Raw genomic sequence first — 22,835 nt, forward strand, 5'->3', positions numbered from 1 at the left:
AGTTCAACTATAAGATAGTGGATCGCTTCTAGGGTTAATCTGTCCAAAAACGAGCGTAAGCAGAGAGTTTAGCATGGAATGACAAGAAGCTGACATAACACTAATGTCCTTGTTCCCTGCAAATCTACAAACACGGATGTAACAGTTAATCGCCAGAATTCTTGGCAGTCAAATTGCTAAGCTGGATATGGATAAGCGGAAAGTCTTTCAGAGGAAATCAGATCCTGAGAAAATTCTTCTTGTGGTAGTTATCGACTAGAACTCTTAGGCTAGCCTTGTCAAGAACAAAGTTGAAAGGTGTCGTTGAATGTCCAATTGTTTTATTGAGGATTAGTTAGAGACGACTCACCACTGTCTTTTTTGACTTACATAGAACTCCTAGGTGTCTAATGTCGGTCCAAGTACAAGCACTTTGCTCAACTATTTGACCTATCTAATTTCTGAACACCGCAGTCTTGTTGGTGTCTGTCCGGCATTCTGAAGAATTCTTTTGTGTTTCCTCGGCAACAGCATGTATAGACGTATTTGGCAGACTGAACGACATTTAAGTTTAAACCACAGCCAGTACGTGTATCCCAAAGGGATCTCAGCCTGCAGCCTATCGACTATCATAGTACTAAATTATGTGATTGATTGGTCAGACCCCGAGTTAACGAATAGTTACTCCAGTTTATAGTCCTGAAAAGACTGGAGATATTGGTAGCAACTTTAGTTATACACCCGGATTGCAATATCACCATGCCCCTACAGGCAGCGAGGAGTGTGACCAGCAACTCTTAAAAAGACAGTCTATTAGAAGGCCATTCAATAATACCTCTCCCTGAGTGAGACGATAACAAACAATTGCTTGAATTAACAAAGACAAGACACGTTTAGCTTAAAGAAACATTGGATAATTCGAAACAAGGTTTCAAAATTGAATCAAGTAAATTTCTTTCTTACTTACAATTGTAGCAACAAAATAAAGTCCTGTTTAAAGAAAATCTAAAAATTTCTAAATAAATTTCCCAGCGGAAAGGAAATACAAACACAAATAACAATAACAAATCTATGCACTTTATTCCCTTAAAAACCAACAAAATATTTGTTGGTGTTGTTTTTATAAATTTCCTTTTTTGGCTTAGTTACAGAATTTTTAAAGCTTTTTTTTATATTAACACTCATACGTACCCATAGCCAGAAGGTGTGTGTGTGTTTGAGTTTGTACATTAATGACGTCAATAATTGTATTTTCTGTTTTTCTTATACATTCGCTGCTAAAGGATGATGATGATAATGTTTTTTAGTTTTATTTTTGTTTTTTTCCACACAGAATATTGGCCCCTCTTGTTATTTTAGCGCAAACGCTGTTTGTATTTTACAACGTCATTCATTATTTTTTACGAGTAAGTACTTACATATGTACATTTATAAATACTAATGTTGTTGTTATTTTTGTACATGTGAGGCTACTAGTTTATGGGAGAGAAACGGAAAGCTTTCAAGTGTGCAATAAACTTTTTGATGATATATATAAGATATATTGATGATGGTTAGAGAATGACGTAATTTATATATGAGTTGTCTCTCTCTTTTTCTCTATTATAGAGAGTGAGAGTGAAAATGTGAGTAAAAAACGGTAGTTTTTTGGTAGATTTTTACACAATAGAGAGTTAGCGCGATTTGTTTATATTTTTGGGGGACTATTGTTTTGTTTATTATGGAGCATTTGTAAGCTTTTTGTTGAGTGTGTGTGTAAGTGAGAGCAAGAGAGTGTTTGTTAAAGAGCAATAATATAGTGTATATTGAGGTAGGTGACTCAAAGTGCAAACTTTTTATAAAGTGAGTAGTATTGTGTGTGTTTTCTTGTTTATTTTTTTGCATTTTGCCTGCCTCATCACCAACAAAACAACAACAACCATCATCGTTCAGCCGTTGTCGTTCGTAGAAGAGGGTAACAACAACAAATAACTATATCATCACACAATATCATCCTCCACAGCAAATCGTCATTAATTTATTGTGTTTGTTGCTGTTGATTTCTTCTTCTTTTTGGCAAAAGCAATGTTAGACGACGACAACGACAACAACAATAAAATAGCAAAGCCAAGCAAACGGTAAAGTGAATATAGTCGCGTGTAACCGTAAATATAAGTTCAGTCGCGTCACAGACGCCGCGTTGTTAACACATTTAATTTACGGCTACTCAAACCGTTAGAAAATAAATTTCAAATAAAAAAAACACAAAAAAATTATTAAACGGAAATTATTTTTAAAAATTAAAAAATTGTAATTTTTTTTCTAAAAAAAATTAAAGAAATTTATATAAAAAAATTAATAAAATTAAAAAAAAATTTTATATTTTATAAAAGTTTAATGTAACATTTAGGCCGATTTAAGTTGTTTCAAAAAAAAACTTTTTAACAAACAATTTTCCTGTTTTTCATTTTGTTTTTTAAATTTTGTCGTGCAACAAAAACATATCATATTCAAAGGTGCTAAACTTTAAGTTTTTGCGGTGAAATTAAAGAAATTTTTTTGAAAATTTCTTAAAAAGTATACTTTTAACAAAATACAGTTTTGATAAAAACGGCGGTGCTGTCATATACAAACAGAAATAAAGTGTGTGTGTCTTTAGAAAAAGAATTTAAGATTTGCTCTAAACTTTTGCCGTTGGCGTATGAGTTTTAAGTTACCCTAGACGTATGAGTGTTATAAATAAAGGATATTTATTAAGAAATCTCTAAAACAAAAGGGTTTTTCTTTAAAATACAAACAATTTTTTAAATAAACTTTAAAATATTTATAGCTGTAATTGCATTACGTTCAATTTAAGGACTTTTTTTTAAATAATTTTTAAATTAACATTTATACTACTGTTCATACAAAAACAAACAAATGAGCGAAAATTGTGTTAAAATACTGAAATTGTACTAAATATTTACAGTGCGTATGAGTAATATTAATTGTTTATACATTTTCCACACTGAGCGTATGAGTAATAATGAAAGCAGACAGTTATCTTAAGGAAATCCTTATTTAACCATTAGTTTATGTGAAAAACAAACTTTTAAGAAAAATTTTCATAAATATTGAAATAAAAAAAACACACTGCGTATGATTAATATACAGTGCGTATGAGTAATAACAAAAATTGTTAGAAATTTAAACAGAATTCTTAAGAAAGTCTTTATTTTACTAAAGTTTATGTAAAAAACTAACTTTTTAAAAAAATAACAAAACGTATGATTAATATAAATTGTGTACAGTGCGTATGAGTAATAAAGAAAGCTGGAAGAAATGTGCACCTAATGAAGAAATTTGCTTAAGAAAAACTTTAAGTTAAAAACAATAAACTTTTGTTAAAAAAAACAGATATTTAAAAAGGATGTTCGCTAGAGCGTATGAGTGTTAAACAATAAAAATATATTTAAAAAACTACAAGGCGTATGAGTGTTAAAGTAATAAAACAACTGTATTAAATGTCAAAAAAAAAACTATAATTTTTGAAAATTTCATTAAAAATCTATAAAAATCAAGAAATTTCAAACTTTTTAAAGTAAAACAAAAAAAGAAAATCTAAACACTTTTATAAAACTATTTAAAGCGTAACTGTAACTGGACTAGCCAAAGTATAAGTGTTGAAAATTTAATTTATTTAAACAAAAAACACTGGAACTAAATAATTACAAAGTAAAACGCCCCACAGTGCCTATAAACCAACAGAAACACAAAACTAAAAAAAAAAAGATTTTATGAACATTACAACAAAAAAATGTATAAAAATTTTAAATTTTTAAATATAAAAACTTCTCGCAACTTTAAAAAGTCCAATATATTACAATTAACTTAAAAATTTAAGAAAAACTAAAGAATAAAAACTTTCTACTACAAAAATTTAACAAACGTCCTTGTGCCTGTGTTTTACTCACTTTTCTCCACCCACAAATGTGAAAGTGAATGAGAATAGAATAGAAAATTGTATAACGTAAATGATGCTCTCGTTAAGTATTACGTCGTAATGCTGACGTCGTTGTTAAAGTGAAAAGAAAAAAATGTATACTTTTAAATCCTAAATACAAGAAAATTTAAAAAAGTACCTTTTTTTAAAGAAACAGAAAAAAGTGTTAACAAAAAACAAGATTTAAACCAAGAAATTTTCTTTAAAAAAAATTAGAAATTTTCTACAACACAATCAAGGGAAAAAAGCGGCGTGCTGGAGCTGGAGAATTATATAACGCGCCTGAGGGTTTTGAAACCTTCCACAGGTGTTTATTAAGTGTTAAATGTTGTAAATGTTTTGTTGTTTTAGTTATATGTATATATTTTGTTATTTAAATCATACTTTTTTTTCGCCAAAAACCTCAACAAACCACCTAAAGTTATAAAGAAAATGTTTATACTATTTTACTTAAACGTTCTGAAGATTTAAACATAAAATGCGTAATCGTTTGGCCTCCTTGATAGTGGTGAAACAAGAGCCCTCCAACTCTTTAGGTAATCCAGCAAATACTTTAAATTCCTCCCATACATCAGCGTCTATACCCTCGTCTCCTACTTTTGAAATTAATAATAATCAAATATTTAATGATAATACCCATGTGGCCATAAAAACAGAATTAAATGCCTATGAGATAAATAATAATCATATACAATTAAGTGATAGTTACAATTTTAATACTTATCAGCAGCATTCACAACAGCAGCAACAACAACAACAACAGTCTCAGCAGCTGCCCTTACACCTTAAACAAGCACACAACAATCATTTGTATCATCTACACTCTCATACGCCACAACAACAACACCAGCAACATCAGCAAATTGTACCTACTTCTCCCGCTACTACTACTACTACCACCGCCAACTCAGCAAATTTAATTTATCCCTGTCGTAATTTATTTCCTGATGGTTGTGATATATCTCATCATCATCATTTGAATTGTTCTAATTTTTCTAATTTGAATTCAAATCTAAATGAATCGACCACTTTATTGTATAATTCTCATAGTGATAAATTTATTTTGAAATCGGAACCTTTATCATATGAACCGCCACATCAACACAATCATCACCAGCAACAGCTGCAAAACTTACATCACACTTCTCAAGAGCAGCGCTCTTCTTTGGAGTCGCATTCTTCCTTGTCTATAGACAATCAATGGTGTTTAACAAATTTATCTGGTAGAAAACATTATAATAGTTTTCATAACTCTACATCACCGGATTACACTAGTTGTCAGAAAAATAGCCATAACAACAATAACAACAACAGTATGTACAAGATTTTCTTTTTCTTTAAGGTTGTGGGAACATTTTACTAATCTCTATTGTTTTATACTAACTGTAACTTTAGGAAAAATATCTTCTTATAAAAATAAAAAAAAACTTTTTCTTTTAGTTTACTTTAATCCTTTAATTAATATTTACTTAAAGTTTTTCTGCAAAAACGTAATTTAAATAAACAAATCCTTTTTAATGAGTAAACACCTGAACGTATGATTAATATACATTTTTATGTTATGATAACAAGACTACGTTGCGTATGATTATTTTGTTATAACTCGTAAAAGCTTTTGTTTTGAAATAAACTTTCTTTTGACATTATTTTAAACAAAATAAAAGTTTCATTTTGAGAAATTGTGTAGAAATTTGTAGAAATATTTACGTCAGTATCTGGGACGTAAATATTGCACGAAAAGTTCACGATTTTCATACAAATTTTGAAAGTAAAAATTCTGTCCGAGATTTTGTAAAATTTTTTAAATGTTTTCTAGTAATAACTCATAAATAGTTAAAACTATTTTTTTAACTAGATATTTGTAAATTTCAATACTAAAAAGCGGAATTTGAAGAAAATTATAGAAATTTCATTTTAAAAAGAATTTCCTTTGGACATTCTAAAAACATTTTAAGTAAAAGCATTTTTGCTTTAGATCTAAGGGGTGAAACTACACTTAATTTTAGAAATTTGTATGAAATTTTCAAACTTAAGTTTAATTTCTTCCCCTAGTGTGAACTATAAAACCGGCCCTAAGTCTTTTTCGACATAAAAGTTAATGTGTTCTTGTATGCGGATTTAATTTTTGAGTGTATCCGGCTATATTACCATCCGACTATATTACCCCACACACAGACTTTGATAGAGTTTTCAATATCAGTGTTTCTTCTAGGAGATGTGCTATAGGATGGTTCTAAATTGAACTGCGATCTAACTCACCGTCTTCCCATCAACTTTAGTATTTTTCAGGCTGAAATATTTGTGATAATGTCAGGCTGTAGGGTATTATATGACCTCAATATTCACGGCAACTTTCACTAAATTCTTATACTAACACTTCCCTATTAGTTAGGCAATGCAAGAAGGATCTTTCAAGGCTGGGTAGCTTGTCTGTCATTACCCTTGTTTGGGTCCCATCGCATAGGGACTATTATGGAAACGAACGGGGCAAATGAGCGGGATATATTGAGGGTGATAGCAGTAATAACAGGACACTGGGTGCTAGGCAAACATGTAAGTCGGCTTGGGCTCGCCTTTAATGAGTACCATCACAGTTGCAAAGACAGGAAAAATGAAGAAACGGTCTTCCATCTTCCCTGTGAATGTACTGTTCTAGCCGTTAAGAGAAACTGTTTTCTTGTCAGTTACTTCATATGTAAACTTGGTGAGATTTCTTTGTCTAAACTTAATGATATCCTGATGTTTAGGCTACAGGCTGGATCTAATACTGTACATTACTACATCTGACGAGTGGAGTGGTCCGGTCAAAATAGTGTCTCACGGACTCTACTTGACTGTTCTCACGCAGTGAACTACCACGACAAACAACATCCGGCTCGAAGGACCAAATATTTAAGTGATATTTTCCTATTCTGTATTAAATAGAATAGAATACTATAATAAAATAATTCACGTCGTGATGTTTTTCAATATTTAAATTAATTTTGCTCGAAGTATACGAGCTTAACCCGGTATGCTTCGCTATCCTGTAATAATTATTCGAACGTTTTTTTTTCATAATTCGAATGTAATTCTCCTTTTCCACTTTTATAGATTTTCATTCAATCAGGACAGAAAATACCTCTTTTTTAGATTTTCATACGCTCAGGACCCTAAATATACAATAAAAGAACGAAAAGGTACCAAAAATGTCTTCCTCTCATGGATTTCTATTCATTCAAGTACATGAGTGTTTAATTTTATGTTTCTAGGTTCAATATTATAGAAAACTGAAATAGTACTAATCGAAGAATGGAAAAGTACCATAAAGTTCGCTTTTATAGATTATCATTTACTTAGGATGCTACATACATACACAAAAAGTATCACTTGAAGAACGTTAAAGAATCAAAATATCTTTAATACAGAACTTAATGGACGTTCAAGAGGTTCAGTGTTAAATTTAAGGCTCAATTTTATTGAAAACTCAGAAAGTACCTTTTTAATAACGAAATAGTACCAAACAAGTACACATTGAAGAATGAAAAAGCACTAAAAAGTCCCATTTTATAGATTTTCATTTACTTCGGGTCTTCAAATTTATGTTTCTAGGTTCAGTATTATAGAAAACTGAAATAGTACTAGTAGAAGAATGGATTATTATTTACTTAGGTCGCTACAATCAGTTATATTTTATAATTCTTAGTTCAAAATTATAGAATACACAAAAAGTACCAGTTGAAGAACGTAAAAGTACCAAAAACTCTTTTCTACAAGACGTCCATTAAGTCAGTGTTTCTAGATTTAATATTAAAGAAAACTCTGAAAGTATCTTTTTAATAATGAAAAAGTACCAAAAATTACACTTCGAAGAATGAAAAGGTACCAAATAGTCCACTTTTAAATATTTTCATTTACTTAGGGCTCTACATGCTTAATTTCATATTTCTAGGTTTAATATTATAGATAAAACAAAAAGTACAATTTGAAGAAAGAAAATGTACAAAAAATAGTCCTTGGTATCGAAGTTCAAAATTGGCTCAATGAGATGGAATAAAATGAAATTTTCCATTTTTAACACCTTTTGGTACTTTTTTTTCCATACTTTATTCCAAAACTTTGTAATATCGTTATGGAATTCTATCAAAATAGTGGGTGATAGAGAAAAACAGATATCAGATTCGATTTAAGAAGCTAAACACACATTCAAATCAGTCTAATTGGTTTCAAAAGTTTTCACAAACCTTCAATTCGTTGGCTTGTGTTATTCAAATTCCATGTTTTGTTTAAAATTAATTTAAAAAATAGTTGTTTTTCTATAAACGCCTTTTTTTGGATTATGCCAGTCTTGTAGTAAATGAGCGATATATAGAGATAATAAAATACAAAACATATAACGACCATAATTTGCCAACATTTTCTAGAGCAAGTGCGTATGAGTGATAAATAATTGTTCATACGCATGATGATTTATGTACATACATATCAATAACTGCTTTGGTATGGAGATATATTGTCTTAACAGGACAAATAAAATTTAAATATTTTTTATAAGTTGTGGGCTTATAACTTAAATAACTTAAAACATGCTGAGTTTGTTTTAATCTTAAATAAAGATTTTATTTTGTATATATTTTCCACATACTCTTAGTTTCTTTAATAATCACAAAAGTTTCGTAAAGTATTTATGCTAATTTAACATATGAATTTTCAATTTCTATTTATTGCCAAGAGGAAATACCTCTATAGTATTAAAGACAACAACAAAAAGTAAAAAAAAGCGAAAGAAAAACTTAAAATGTATAATAAATTCTTACAAATATGTATATGTACTCTTGCCGACAAACATATGTAGTTATGAATTTACAAAAATATTTATGCATAATTTGTGTTTTGAATTTTTTTTTTTTTGCGGAAAATAGAAGAACAAAAATCAAGGTACCATATGACACCTTTTTTGAAAATAACTAAAAAAAAACACACACTATTTTTATAAATAAAAAAAATATTGGCTCATATTGAAAATATACTCGTGATTTTTGCAATTACCATAAATACAATATGTATGCACGTGGTTATTATTATTTTTCTTTGATTTCTATTTGCGGTCTTTTAAATTGGGTATTTTTTATACGAATATTTTTAAAAGGGCTTTGTGCATGGTAGGACGGATAATTGATTTTGATGTTCGAGTCAGATTAATGTCTTGATGTCTATGAAATGGCGGTTTGTTTTTAATGATTTTCTATAAAATACTATAGATAATAAGCGCTTTTCAATGAACGAACTAAAAGAATAACGTTTTACATTTGAAATTAGTCAAAAAGCTTTTCAGAAGCGGTACAGTAAGCGAATGATCGGCTTCCGTAAATTAGTTCTCTAGGCTCTTAGGTTTGAAATGCATATTCTCTGCATATAATAAAACCCCGATCAAAAAAACCAACTCATAAACATTATTCGAATATTTCCTTCAAAACGAATCTTCCGCTTAACAAACAACACTAACAACAAGTACTATTACGTTAGAAAATTAGAAATTAATAAATAACAACAGCCCCAATATAATATAACAACAAAAACAAAAAACAAAAACAAAAATGAAAACGATGGCGAAAAACCGCCAACAAACTATACTCGATATTTAAATGAAATGCATCATCATCATCACAATCATGTGAATTTTGTTGGTCGTCTAAATAAATTAAAACAAAATAAATGCTTGAATGAATAATTAGTCGATTTTCAAATATTTTTGATTTGTATATGAAAAAAACGGAAAACAAAAGTATATTAAATATGTTGATATAAAAAGAAAATTCTAATCAAAATTATTACGATGATGACCAAATAATGCAAACATTTAAATTACGACTTCTGACGCAGGTGTTAAATTTAAAATTAACGGTATATGTCGTATTAATAATTGTACAAGTATAGATGTAATTGTTTTGATAAATATACAAATATGGACAGACACATGCACAACAACTAAAGAGATGACGTTGTAAAAAATAAAGTATTAAAACAGTGATGGGCAAATGAAGATTTTTAACTGTTAAGACTTAGCGGTTTCTTTAGTAAATATTAATATTAATATTTGGCCAGGAGCCAAACTGTATTTTAGATTGTTGACCTAGACTAGACTATATACTAGACTATAGACTAGACTATAGACTAGACTATAGACTAGACTCAAGACTAGACTATAGACTAGACTCAAGACTAGACACTAGACTAGACTATAGACTAGACTATAGACTAGACTAGACTATAGGCTAGACTATAGGCTAGACTATAGACTAGACTATAGACTAGACTATAGACTAGACTATAGACTAGACTATAGACTAGACTATAGACTAGACTATAGACTAGACTATAGACTAGGCTATAGACTAGACTATAGACTAGACTATGCTATAGACTAGACTATAGACTAAACTGCAGACTAGACTACAGACTAGACTACAGACTAGACTATAGACTAGACTATAGACTAAATTATAGACTAGACTAAAGACTAGACTATAGACTAGACTACAGACTAGACTAAAGACTAGACTATAGACTAGACTATAGATTATACAATAGACTAGACTATAGACTAAACTATCGACTATAGACTAGACTATAGACTAGACTATAGACTAAACTCTAGACTATAGACTAGACTATAGACTAGACTAAACTCTAGACTATAGACTAGACTATAGACTAGACTATAGACTAGACTAGACTAGACTAGACTATAGACTAGACTATAGACTAGACTATAGACTAGACTATAGACTAGACTATAGACTAGACTGTAGACTAGACTATAGACTAGACTATAGACTAGACTATAGACTAGACTATAGACTAGACTATAGACTAGACTATAGACTAGACTATAGACTAGACTATAGACTAGACTATAGACTAGACTATAGACTAGACTATAGACTAGACTATAGACTAGACTATACTAGACTAGACTAGACTATAGACTAGACTATAGACTAGACATAGACTAGACTATAGACTAGACTATAGACTAGACTATAGACTAGACTATAGACTAGACTATAGACTAGACTATAGACTAGACTATAGACTAGACTATAGACTAGACTATAGACTAGACTATAGACTAGACTATAGACTAGACTATAGACTAGACTATAGACTAGACTATAGACTAGACTATAGACTAGACTATAGACTAGACTATAGACTAGACTATGACTAGACTATAGACTAGACTATAGACTAGACTATAGACTAGACTATAGACTAGACTATAGACTAGACTATAGACTAGACTATAGACTAGACTATAGACTAGACTATAGACTAGACTATAGACTAGACTATAGACTAGACTATAGACTAGACTATAGACTAGACTATAGACTAGACTATAGACTAGACTATAGACTAGACTATAGACTAGACTATAGACTAGACTATAGACTAGACTATAGACTAGACTATAGACTAGACTATAGACTAGACTATAGACTAGACTATAGACTAGACTATAGACTAGACTATAGACTAGACTAAGACTAGACTATAGACTAGACTATAGACTAGACTATAGACTAGACTATAGACTAGACTATAGACTAGACTATAGACTAGACTACTGACTAGGACTATAGACTAGACTACTGACTAGACTATAGACTAGACTATAGACTAGACTATAGACTAGACTATAGACTAGACTATAGACTAGACTATAGACTAGACTATAGACTAGACTATAGACTAGACTATAGACTAGACTATAGACTAGACTAGATAGACTATAGACTAGACTATAGACTAGACTAGACTAGACTATAGACTAGACTATAGACTAGACTATAGACTAGACTATAGACTAGACTATAGACTAGACTATAGACTAGACTATAGACTAGACTATAGACTAGACTATAGACTAGACTATAGACTAGACTATAGACTAGACTATAGACTAGACTATAGACTAGACTATAACTAGACTATAGACTAGACTATAGACTAGACTATAGACTAGACTATAGACTAGACTATAGACTAGACTATAGACTAGACTATAGACTAGACTATAGACTAGACTATAGACGACTATAGACTAGACTAGACTAGACTATAGACTAGACTATAGACTAGACTATAGACTAGACTATAGACTAGACTATAGACTAGACTATAGACTAGACTATAGACTAGACTATAGACTAGACTATAGACTAGACTATAGACTAGACTATAGACTAGACTATAGACTAGACTATAGATTAGACTATAGACTAGACTAGACTAGACTATAGACTAGACTATAGACTAGACTATAGACTAGACTATAGACTAGACTATAGACTAGACTATAGACTAGACTATAGACTAGACTATAGACTAGACTATAGACTAACTATAGACTAGACTATAGACTAGACTATAACTAGACTATAGACTAGACTATGACTAGACTATAGACTAGACTATAGACTAGACTATAGACTAGACTATAGACTAGACTATAGACTAGACTATAGACTAGACTATAGACTAGACTATAGACTAGACTATAGACTAGACTATAGACTAGACTATAGACTAGACTATAGACTAGACTATAGACTAGACTATAGACTAGACTATAGACTAGACTATAGACTAGACTATAGACTAGACTATAGACTAGACTATAGACTAGACTATAGACTAGACTATAGACTAGACTATAGACTAGACTATAGACTAGACTATAGACTAGACTATAGACTAGACTATAGACTAGACTATAGACTAGACTATAGACTAGACTATAGACTTGACTATAGACTAGACTATAGACTAGACTATAGACTTGACTATAGACTAGACTATAGACTAGACTATTGTTTATAATATGGTACAGAGAATAATTTAAAATGTAATCTAGGTTATAGTCCAGTTTATAGTTTATACAATATTTTCAATAAAATCCAGTGTTTAAACTATAACTTAAATAGTTTATACTATAGTCCCCCTGTCAAGGGCCCCTGTTAGTACACTTCTGCTTTATAAAAGCAATAGAAATGATGCACTTGCTTATTATCGGATGCCTGCTGAGACAAAACAATAAATTGCAATTGAATTTCAAAATTGCCAAAGAACAAACCATGTGTACTAAAACAAACAAACAACAAAAAACTATCACTCTTTACATTGTTGTTGTTATTATTATTGTCAACATTGCTGATGTCGCCGTCGTAGTTGTCTTCGTTGTAGATGATAATAATGATGGGTGATTTCGTCATAAACAGTAGACAAAAACATAAACAAATCATTGGTTGCCATCATCCTCTTAAATGTTTGGCAAACAAACGGAAAAAAATAAAGAGAATTAATAAATATAAACATAAATATTAGATATTTTGTGGTTATAATGTGGTCAACAAATAGTACCCGACAGTTCGGAGAGATTGTTCTGAAGGAGCGAATTTAGATTTAGGTTACTTTGATAAGTATGTTTCCTAAAAGGAAGTTATTTATCACATGAGCTACGGACATCTAATAGCCATAACAATAGATTTTTTAGGGGCACTAAAATATCGATTTACCCCTCGCTATATTACTTGGGTACACAAAAGTGGCGGTTACGGATCTATCAAATAACTCTAAAGTAAATATTTTAAATACATATACATATTGTATTCCTGTAAATTGCGGGGTACTGACAGACCGACCAGCAAGCTATACACAGACGTACTGAATAGGTGTTTGAGTACAGTGCGTACTTGTAGCCAAATAAGTGAAAAAACAAACGTCATAATTTGGTAGATGCCTTAATTATGACTGTCGGCCTGTCTATGTTTCACGTCTTTCACTGTGTCATGTAAATTTATTATTGACACTGACATAGCGAATTTTTAATTTTAAAACTATATTTAGAAAGTAAATATTTTTCGTTTAAAAATAGTTTAAATTTATTAAAAATAATTATATTTGAAAAAGTTGCATCCTTCGTTTTACTTTTAATAAATCAATAAGCTGCAATCAAAATTTCCATAAACTTAATATGTATTATGTAGATTTTTCATACGACACAGTTGAATAAGGCTAAAACGAATCTTTAAAAATACACTGGTGTCCCAAGAGTGCTAAAATTCTGTGATAAATCGTTCTGAGTTTTTTAAATTTCTCTCAAATATAATTTTCATTATAGCCTTGCTCTTCTGTGCTTTTATTTTTAATACTTTCCTGTATAAATTTTCCCCTCTTATGATGCCATAGTTTCGTGTCTATAGTTAATATTTTAAAATTTTCTTTTTTTTTTCATTGTTGTTTTTTATAAAACAGTCATATGTTTTGTACACACAAATATACAAATTATTTTTACGTCAAAGTTATATTCTCTGTTGCAGGCTGAGTGTTTGTGTAAAGAATAATAATCTAAAATCTTTTTCGTTTAACGACATCAAAACTATGACTCTGTTGGTTAGGCATCACCGTTATACTTACATATAAATAACTAACAAACACTAAAACATTCCTTATAAACGATGTGTCATTCTTGCATTGTTTTCTCATTTTGTAACCCTTTATAGTTCTGACAATAATTGAGACAATAGTCCAGATAATAATTAGTTTATACTATAGTACATATTACATTTCAGACTATAGTTTAGACTATAGTCCAGACTATAATGTAAACTATGCTTCATACTATATTTCGGACTATAGTACAAACTATAGTTCAAGATAGTTCACATATAGATTAGACTATAGTCCAGATTGTAGTCCAGACTATTGTTTAGACTATAGTCCAGACTATAGTTTAGGCTATAGTCCAGACTATAGTTTAGACTATTGTCCAGACTATAGTTTAGACTATAGTCCAGACTATAGTATAGACTATAGTCCAGACTATAGTATAGACTATAGTCCAGACTATAGTTTAGACTATAGTTCAGACTATAGTTTAGACTATAGTCCAGACTATAGTTTAGAATAAAGTCCAGACTATAGTTTAGACTGTAGTCCGCACTATAGTTTAGACTGTAGTCTAGACTATAGATAATAATATAGTCCAGACTATAGTGTAGAGTATAGTCCAGAATATAGTGTAGACTATAGTCCAGATTGTAGTTTAGACTATAGTTAAGACAATAGTCCAGACTATAATTTAGACTATAGTCCAGAATAGTCTACCATAGTATAAACTATAGTCTGGACTATTGCCCAAACTATAGTCTGGACTATAGTCTAAACTACAATCTGAACTATAGTCTAAACTATAGTCTACACTATTGTCTAGACTATAGACTAAACTATAGTCTAAACTATAGACTAAACTATAGTTAGACTATAGTTCAGACTATAGTTTAGACTATAGCCCAGACTATAGTTTAGGCTATAGTTCAGACTATAGTTTAGACTATAGTCCCAATTATAGTTTAAACTATAGTTTAGACTATAGTCCCAATTATAGTTTAAACTATAGTTTAGACTATAGCCAGACTATTATTCAGACTATAGTCCAGACTATAGCACAGACTATAATCCAGACTATAGTCCAGACTGTAGTACAGACTATAGTCCTGACAATAGTACAGACTATAGTCCAGACTATAGTACAGACTATAGTCCAGACTATAGTACAGACTATAGTACAGACTATAGTCCAGACTATAGTACAGACTATAGTCCAGACTATAGTACAGTCTATAGTCCAGACTATAGTACAGATTATAGTCCAGACTATAGTCCAGACTATAGTACAGACTATAGTCCAGACTATAGTCCAGACTATAGTCCAGACTATAGTCCAGACTATAGTCCAGACTATAGTCCAGACTATAGTACAGACTATAGTCCAGACTATAGTCCAGACTATAGTACAGACTATAGTCCAGACTATTGTACAGACTATAGTCCAGACTATAGTTCAGACTATAGTACATACTATAGTACAGACTATAGTCCAGACTACAGTACAGAGTATAGTACATACTATAGTACAGACTATAGTCCAGACTATAGTACAGACTATAGTACAGACTATAGACAGACTATAGTACAGACTATAGTAGAGACTATAGTCCATAGTTTAGTTTAGAGTCCAGACTATAGTTTAGTCTATAGTCCAGACTATAGTGTAGACTGTAGTTTAGACTTTAGTTCAGATTGTAGTTTAGACTATAGTTCGGACCGTAGTCCAGACTATAGTTTATACTATAGTAGACCATTCTGGACTATAGTCTAAATTATAGTCTGGACTATTTTCTAAATTATAGTCTGAACTATAGTCTAAACTACAATCTAGACTATAGTCCAAACTATAGTCTGGACTATAGACTAAACGAATATAGTTTAGACTGTAGTCCAGACTATAGTTTAGGCTACAGTCCAGACTATAGTGTAGTCTGGACTATTTTCTAAACTATAGCCTGGACTATAGCCTAAACTACAATCTAGACTATAGTCCAAACTATAGTCTACACTATTGACTATAGACTAAACGAATATAGTTTAGACTGTAGTCCAGACCATAGTTTAGTCAATAGTTTAGACTATAGTTTAGAGTATAGTCTAGACTATAGTCCAGAATATAGTTTAGACTATAGTCCAGACTATAGTTTAGATTATAGTTTAGACTGTCATTCATTTTGTTCATTATGTCATTAATTTTGTTCATTATTTTGGGCGTTTCTTTAAGCCAATTTTAATGCGTTTTTAATAATATTTATTTCTTAAATAATACTTTAACATAACATCTATAATATAATTTTCTATTTTTAAAAAATTGTTTACAACAATTATACATCATTCAGCTACAATGTACGTCTTTTACAACATCATGCTATGTCTTGTAGCTGCATTTCAAAAAAAAAAAATATTGCAAATAAGTAAAAATATAAATATTTATAATACTATTTAAAAGAAGAAGAAAAAAAATTGTATGAATATTTTATTAAAAATGAAAATTTATGTCGTCATTGTACTTATTATTATTTCTTTTTTTTCAACTTTTTTTTTGGGGGTACAAGACAAGAGGCACACTTTTTTTTTTTTGCTTGCGAGACACACACATTGTATGTAAACTGCCACTTATAGAGATTTATCATACATGTTAGATTGTGTTTGATTGAGTTTGTTACACTCTTGCACACTTTTTCAAGCTTTTTGTTTTCGATTGCTTTTGTGCAACATTGCAACTAGGCATAAATATTACGTACATTGAGGTAGAGACTAGTGTTGTCAGTGGCTTATTAGTTTTTCGCGCCTTTATTAAAAGATTAACAAATATTTAGATGTCTGTAAGGTTTCGTTTTTTTTTTATATGTATGTTTTTCTCTCTTTAGGCTTTATATCTATAGCATACTGGGCAGGGTATAATGTGTTTGTGAAGATCTTTGTAACTATTGGATCTAAATATCTTTTGGTAAGTGACCTTCAATTGCCCAAAGAATACCTCTATTGAAAGTGGTTAAAATCGCTCTTTTTTCAAATATTTCTTCAAATCTGGACATTAGAGGCCAAAACGTTTTGAAATAGTGCATAACAACTATAGTATCCCTTCCTTCGAATGAATCCTTATGCTCGCCAACACTTTGAAATATCTGTTTGAACAGTTCCCAATGATTTTGCAAGCATTGCATGAGTTTGACGACAATCTTAATGGAGTAATGCCTGAAATCTGAATCAAAGAAGTAAAGAAAAACTTCGACACTGCTTAACACCTATAAAATACTCTTACTTGTTATTTCTTCTTTGTCAGCATAAAGCCAGTAGTAGTTGTTGATTAACTCATCAAATATTTAATGTGAATAGTAAAAAAGTAATGTTTAATTTAAACATTTTACTGTTAGAAAAATATTGATACATACTACATGCCTGTATTATAATTTAAGTGTGTGTGTGTGCGTATGCGAATGTATGTCAGTATGTTGCTGACTCCTGTTGTATGAGATGCGTATGAGTTACGACATTTGATGGACACAATACAATATTGCACATACCCAATATATAAACAATATTTTTAATAGACAAATATTTAAATTAAAAAAAAATAACAATAAATCAATTTATTATTTCTAATTGTAGCAACTTTTCAAACAATTTAATTATAACTTTTCATTTTAAATTTATAAAGCTAACACCCCTTAAAATCAAATAAACCCGCCTTAAAAATCTTTAATTGGCCTGACACTTGACTTCGAATTATATAATTGTTAAAAGAAATATGACGTTAATGAGGTCAAATGGCAAATAGTTTCTTTCTATCAATCTAAAATCTGCATATCAATTTATGTCATCACATCAATGTATAGAAATCAGAAAAAAATCTTTAAATTTAATGAAAAAATTTGCTGGTACTGGTACCTTTACCTCAGTTGGATTATAAAAATGCGCATAAATCATTAAATAATTATAATTAAACATTAAAGCAGTTTCCCCAAAGAAGCTACATACAAAGTCAAAACCGAAATAGAAATCAAAAAAATCGAAATCAAAACCACAAACTTAAACACAAATTACCATCATTTTGTAAAAATTTCTATCAATCACAAGGGTACAACCAACAACAGGTAACCGTCAAAAGAAATAAAAAAAAGAAGCTAAAATACGCGATCACAGAAAAACAAGACACTTCGGCGAGGTTAATGTTTTTTATATTGTAATACATATTTTCTATATACATACATATACATGCATACATACATATATAGTTATTGACGTAGATGCAAATTTTTTTTATAAATAATTTAAAAATATATAAATAAATAAATTCATATTTTATGACAAACTTATGTGTCTTTAAAAGTGAAGTTGTCGCTGATTATGATATTTGATGGTGTTGATGATGGTGTTGATTTTTGCAACAAAGTTACTGGGTCTGTGTGTTTTGATGTCTGACTAATACAAACATATATATATATGTACATACGAACATTAGTGTGGCCCCAAAATGAAACCTAAATGAAAATGAAGTTATTTTATGATTCTCAATATGTTTGTCCTAACCTTAGTCTAGCTAAAAGGGAAAAAGGTTATCTATATAAGATTTTTCTTGAAAACGTAAAAACCCTAAATAAGGACCTTTTTATCCCTTGATCCAGCCCATCTAATATTGTCCGTAAATTTTTTTAAAAACCTTATTTTACAATGATTTAAACTTAATTTTTTTTGGTGAAAATATCAGTTTCTTTTCTTTCTTCAAATAAACGCGGACACCCTAATGAAGGTACATAAATATATAATCAGTCAAGTATCTATCTTTGGTAATAACGAATAGTCAAGTAGATAATATACAAAAAAAGTGGAAGAAACTTAATAAATTAATACAAAATTTAAATTTAATTTTTACACACTTTAAAATTCGCCTAAATATATGAAGAAGAATATCAATATTAAATTAGGGTTGCCAAAGCTAGGTAATTAAAGAAAGTGATGGGCAAAACTCATTCGATCTGTACTGGTTGTAGGTTATGAATAAGGCAAACAATGTTGGCTTCAAACCTGACGTCAAGTGTGACATCACGTTAGAATAACTTGAGGAGTCTATGACTACTAGACTAGACTATAGACTAGACTATAGACTAGACTATAGATCTAGACTATAGACTAGACTATAGCTAGACATAGACTAGCCTAGACTAGACTATAGACTAGACTATAGACTAGACTATAGACTAGGACTATAGACTAGACTATAGACTAGACTAGACTATGACTCGACATAGCTAGACTTAGACTAGACTATAGACTAGACTATAGACTTTAGACTATAGGACTAGAACTATAGACTAGACTATAGACTAGACTATAGACTAGACTATAGACTAGACTATAGACTAGACTATAGACTAGACTAAGACTAGACTATAGACTATAGACTAGACTATAGACTAGACTATAGACTAGACTATAGACTAGATTATAGACTAGACTATAGACTAGACTATAGACTAGACTATAGACTAGACTATAGACTAGACTATAGACTAGACTATAGACTAGACTATAGACTAGACTATAGACTAGACTATAGACTAGACTATATACTAGACTATAGACTAGACTATAGACTAGACTATAGACTAGACTATATACTAGACTATAGACTAGACTATAGACTAGACTATAGACTAGACTATAGACTAGACTATAGACTAGACTATAGACTAGACTATAGACTAGACTATAGACTAGACTATAGACTAGACTATAGACTAGACTATAGACTAGACTATAGACTAGACTATAGACTAGACTATAGACTAGACTATAGACTAGACTATAGACTAGACTATAGACTAGACTATAGACTAGACTATAGACTAGACTATAGACTAGACTATAGACTAGACTATAGACTAGACTATAGACTAGACTATAGACTAGACTATAGACTAGACTATAGACTAGACTATAGACTAGACTATAGACTAGACTATAGACTAGACTATAGACTAGACTATAGACTAGACTATAGACTAGACTATAGACTAGACTATAGACTAGACTATAGACTAGACTATAGACTAGACTATAGACTAGACTATAGACTAGACTATAGACTAGACTAAGACTAGACTATAGACTAGACTATAGACTAGACTATAGACTAGACTATAGACTAGACTATAGACTAGACTATAGACTAGACTATAGACCTAGACTATAGACTAGACTATAGACTAGACTATAGACTAGACTATAGACTAGACTATAGACTAGACTATAGACTAGACTATAGACTAGACTATAGACTAGACTATAGACTAGACTATAGACTAGACTATAGACTAGACTATAGACTAGACTATAGACTAGACTATAGACTAGACTATAGACTAGACTATAGACTAGACTATAGACTAGACTATAGACTAGACTATAGACTAGACTATAGACTAGACTATAGACTAGACTATAGACTAGACTATAGACTAGACTATAGACTAGACTATAGACTAGACTATAGACTAGACTATAGACTAGACTATAGACTAGACTATAGACTAGACTATAGACTAGACTATAGACTAGACTATAGACTAGACTATAGACTAGACTATAGACTAGACTATAGACTAGACTATAGACCTAGACTATAGACTAGACTATAGACTAGACTATAGACTAGACTATAGACTAGACTATAGACTAGACTATAGACTAGACTATAGACTAGACTATAGACTAGACTATAGACTAGACTATAGACTAGACTATAGACTAGACTATAGACTAGACTATAGACTAGACTATAGACTAGACTATAGACTAGACTATAGGACTAGACTATAGACTAGACTATAGACTAGACTATAGACTAGACTATAGACTAGACTATAGACTAGACTATAGACTAGACTATAGACTAGACTATAGACTAGACTATAGACTAGACTATAGACTAGGACTATAGACTAGTCTGTAGAATAGACTATATCATAGACTATACCATAGACTGGAGGACTATTGGACTACGAGTGGATTATTTATCAAATGTTTATAAGAGAAAGTACCGAAAATGTGGTGGGGTAAAGTGGTATTTTTGAATTTTCCATGCCTGCTGCCTACACCTTGGCAACCCTTTTACTACTTCTTATGTATATTTTAACTTTTAATACATAATATGGAAATAAATTTGCATCATTTATCATAATGAACATGTTGACGCGTTTTTTTCCTCTTTGTTTCTATTGATGTCTTTAATTTAAAACACTCAAAGGCATAGTGTTGTTGTTTTTATACTTCTATAACTAAATTTCTGTTGTTGTTGTTGTTATTATTAACAAAATAACAACAACACTAAAAAATCACACACCAAAAAAAAAACATAAACAAATTATAAACAAAATGTAAACTATAAACAAAAACAAACAAAAAAGTAGTTAAAATTTTGAAAAAAATTGAATGAATTTTTGAATGAATAGTTAGGTTGGTCTCAATTGTTTGTTGTTGTTTTTATTTGATTTGATTGTTTGCATGTCATGTTTGTAAACACGCTAGTCTGTCTATCTACTTAGTTAATGCAGGTACGCATACCATCCTGTTTTTTTGAATAGGTGTGCAGGGTATCAGTTGATGTCTAGATGTTATGATGTGGCGCTAGCGTGAAACCGTATACAATCTAATTATAAAAGTGTTTCTTAATGCAGTGTGAATTAAATTTATATATATTTTTCTATAAAATTTAAAATTAATTTATATAATTTATTTTTCTAAATGAAATTTTTTAATTCAGTTAATTTATATAATTTAATTAAAGTCTATAAAATTTGTATATGCATAAGTATTTTTTTCACTTTTGTCTGTTTATTTTTTTTTTTCAAGATTAATTGTTTGATAATTTGTTATTATTTTGCTACTGGTTTCATCTGAAATTTAAATCAGATAATACTGTTTATGTTGGGTAGTTAAAATACAACTTTAAGTTATTGTATAAATTTACATATGTTATTTGTTGTTATTTATTAAGTAGTGAAAAAGTTAAGTGAACTTTGTGTCAAATTGTTATTATTAATTTTATGGCATAGTTTTTTCTAATCTTTAAATTAATCATTTATCTGGTGTTTTTTATACACTATAACACTATGGTATAGAAGAGATTTAGTGTTCATTCTTATTTACTGCAAATTCTCCAAAGTAAACATCTCGAGGAACTGATACAAAAAATTTGACTAACATTTTTAACTAAACATGTTCTTGCGGCTTGGTCTTGAAATCCTAAATAATGGAAGAGTCTATGGACTTATTAATTGGTTTATTTACTAATCTATTCACCAGTCAATGTCTTATCTATTGATTTTATTATGGACTAGTCCATTAACTAGCCTATAGACTATCCATTAACTATTTAATAGACCAGACCAAGGAGTAGTCCATCAACTATTCTATAGACTCGACCATGGAGTAGTCCATTAACTAGTCTACTGACTAG

At 30.2% G+C, this 22,835-nt stretch overlaps 1 protein-coding gene across 1 annotated transcript in view; it reads left to right on the forward strand.

Moving 5' to 3' along the window:
- The first annotated feature begins 2,153 nt into the window (after positions 1-2,153).
- Positions 2,154-22,835, forward strand: part of LOC119606452 (probable nuclear hormone receptor HR38) — a 121,668-nt gene continuing 100,986 nt past the window's right edge. The window contains exon 1 of the mRNA XM_037959965.1: positions 2,154-5,253. Within this exon, the coding sequence (XP_037815893.1) occupies positions 4,419-5,253 (835 nt within the window). The 5' untranslated portion in view covers positions 2,154-4,418. The remainder of the gene's footprint in view (positions 5,254-22,835) is intronic.

Source organism: Lucilia sericata, unplaced genomic scaffold (genome assembly GCF_015586225.1).
Source record: "Lucilia sericata isolate MDLA Ls3-8-SP2 unplaced genomic scaffold, ASM1558622v1 Contig000586F_arrow, whole genome shotgun sequence".
Classification (NCBI taxonomy): Eukaryota; Metazoa; Arthropoda; class Insecta; order Diptera; family Calliphoridae; genus Lucilia; species Lucilia sericata.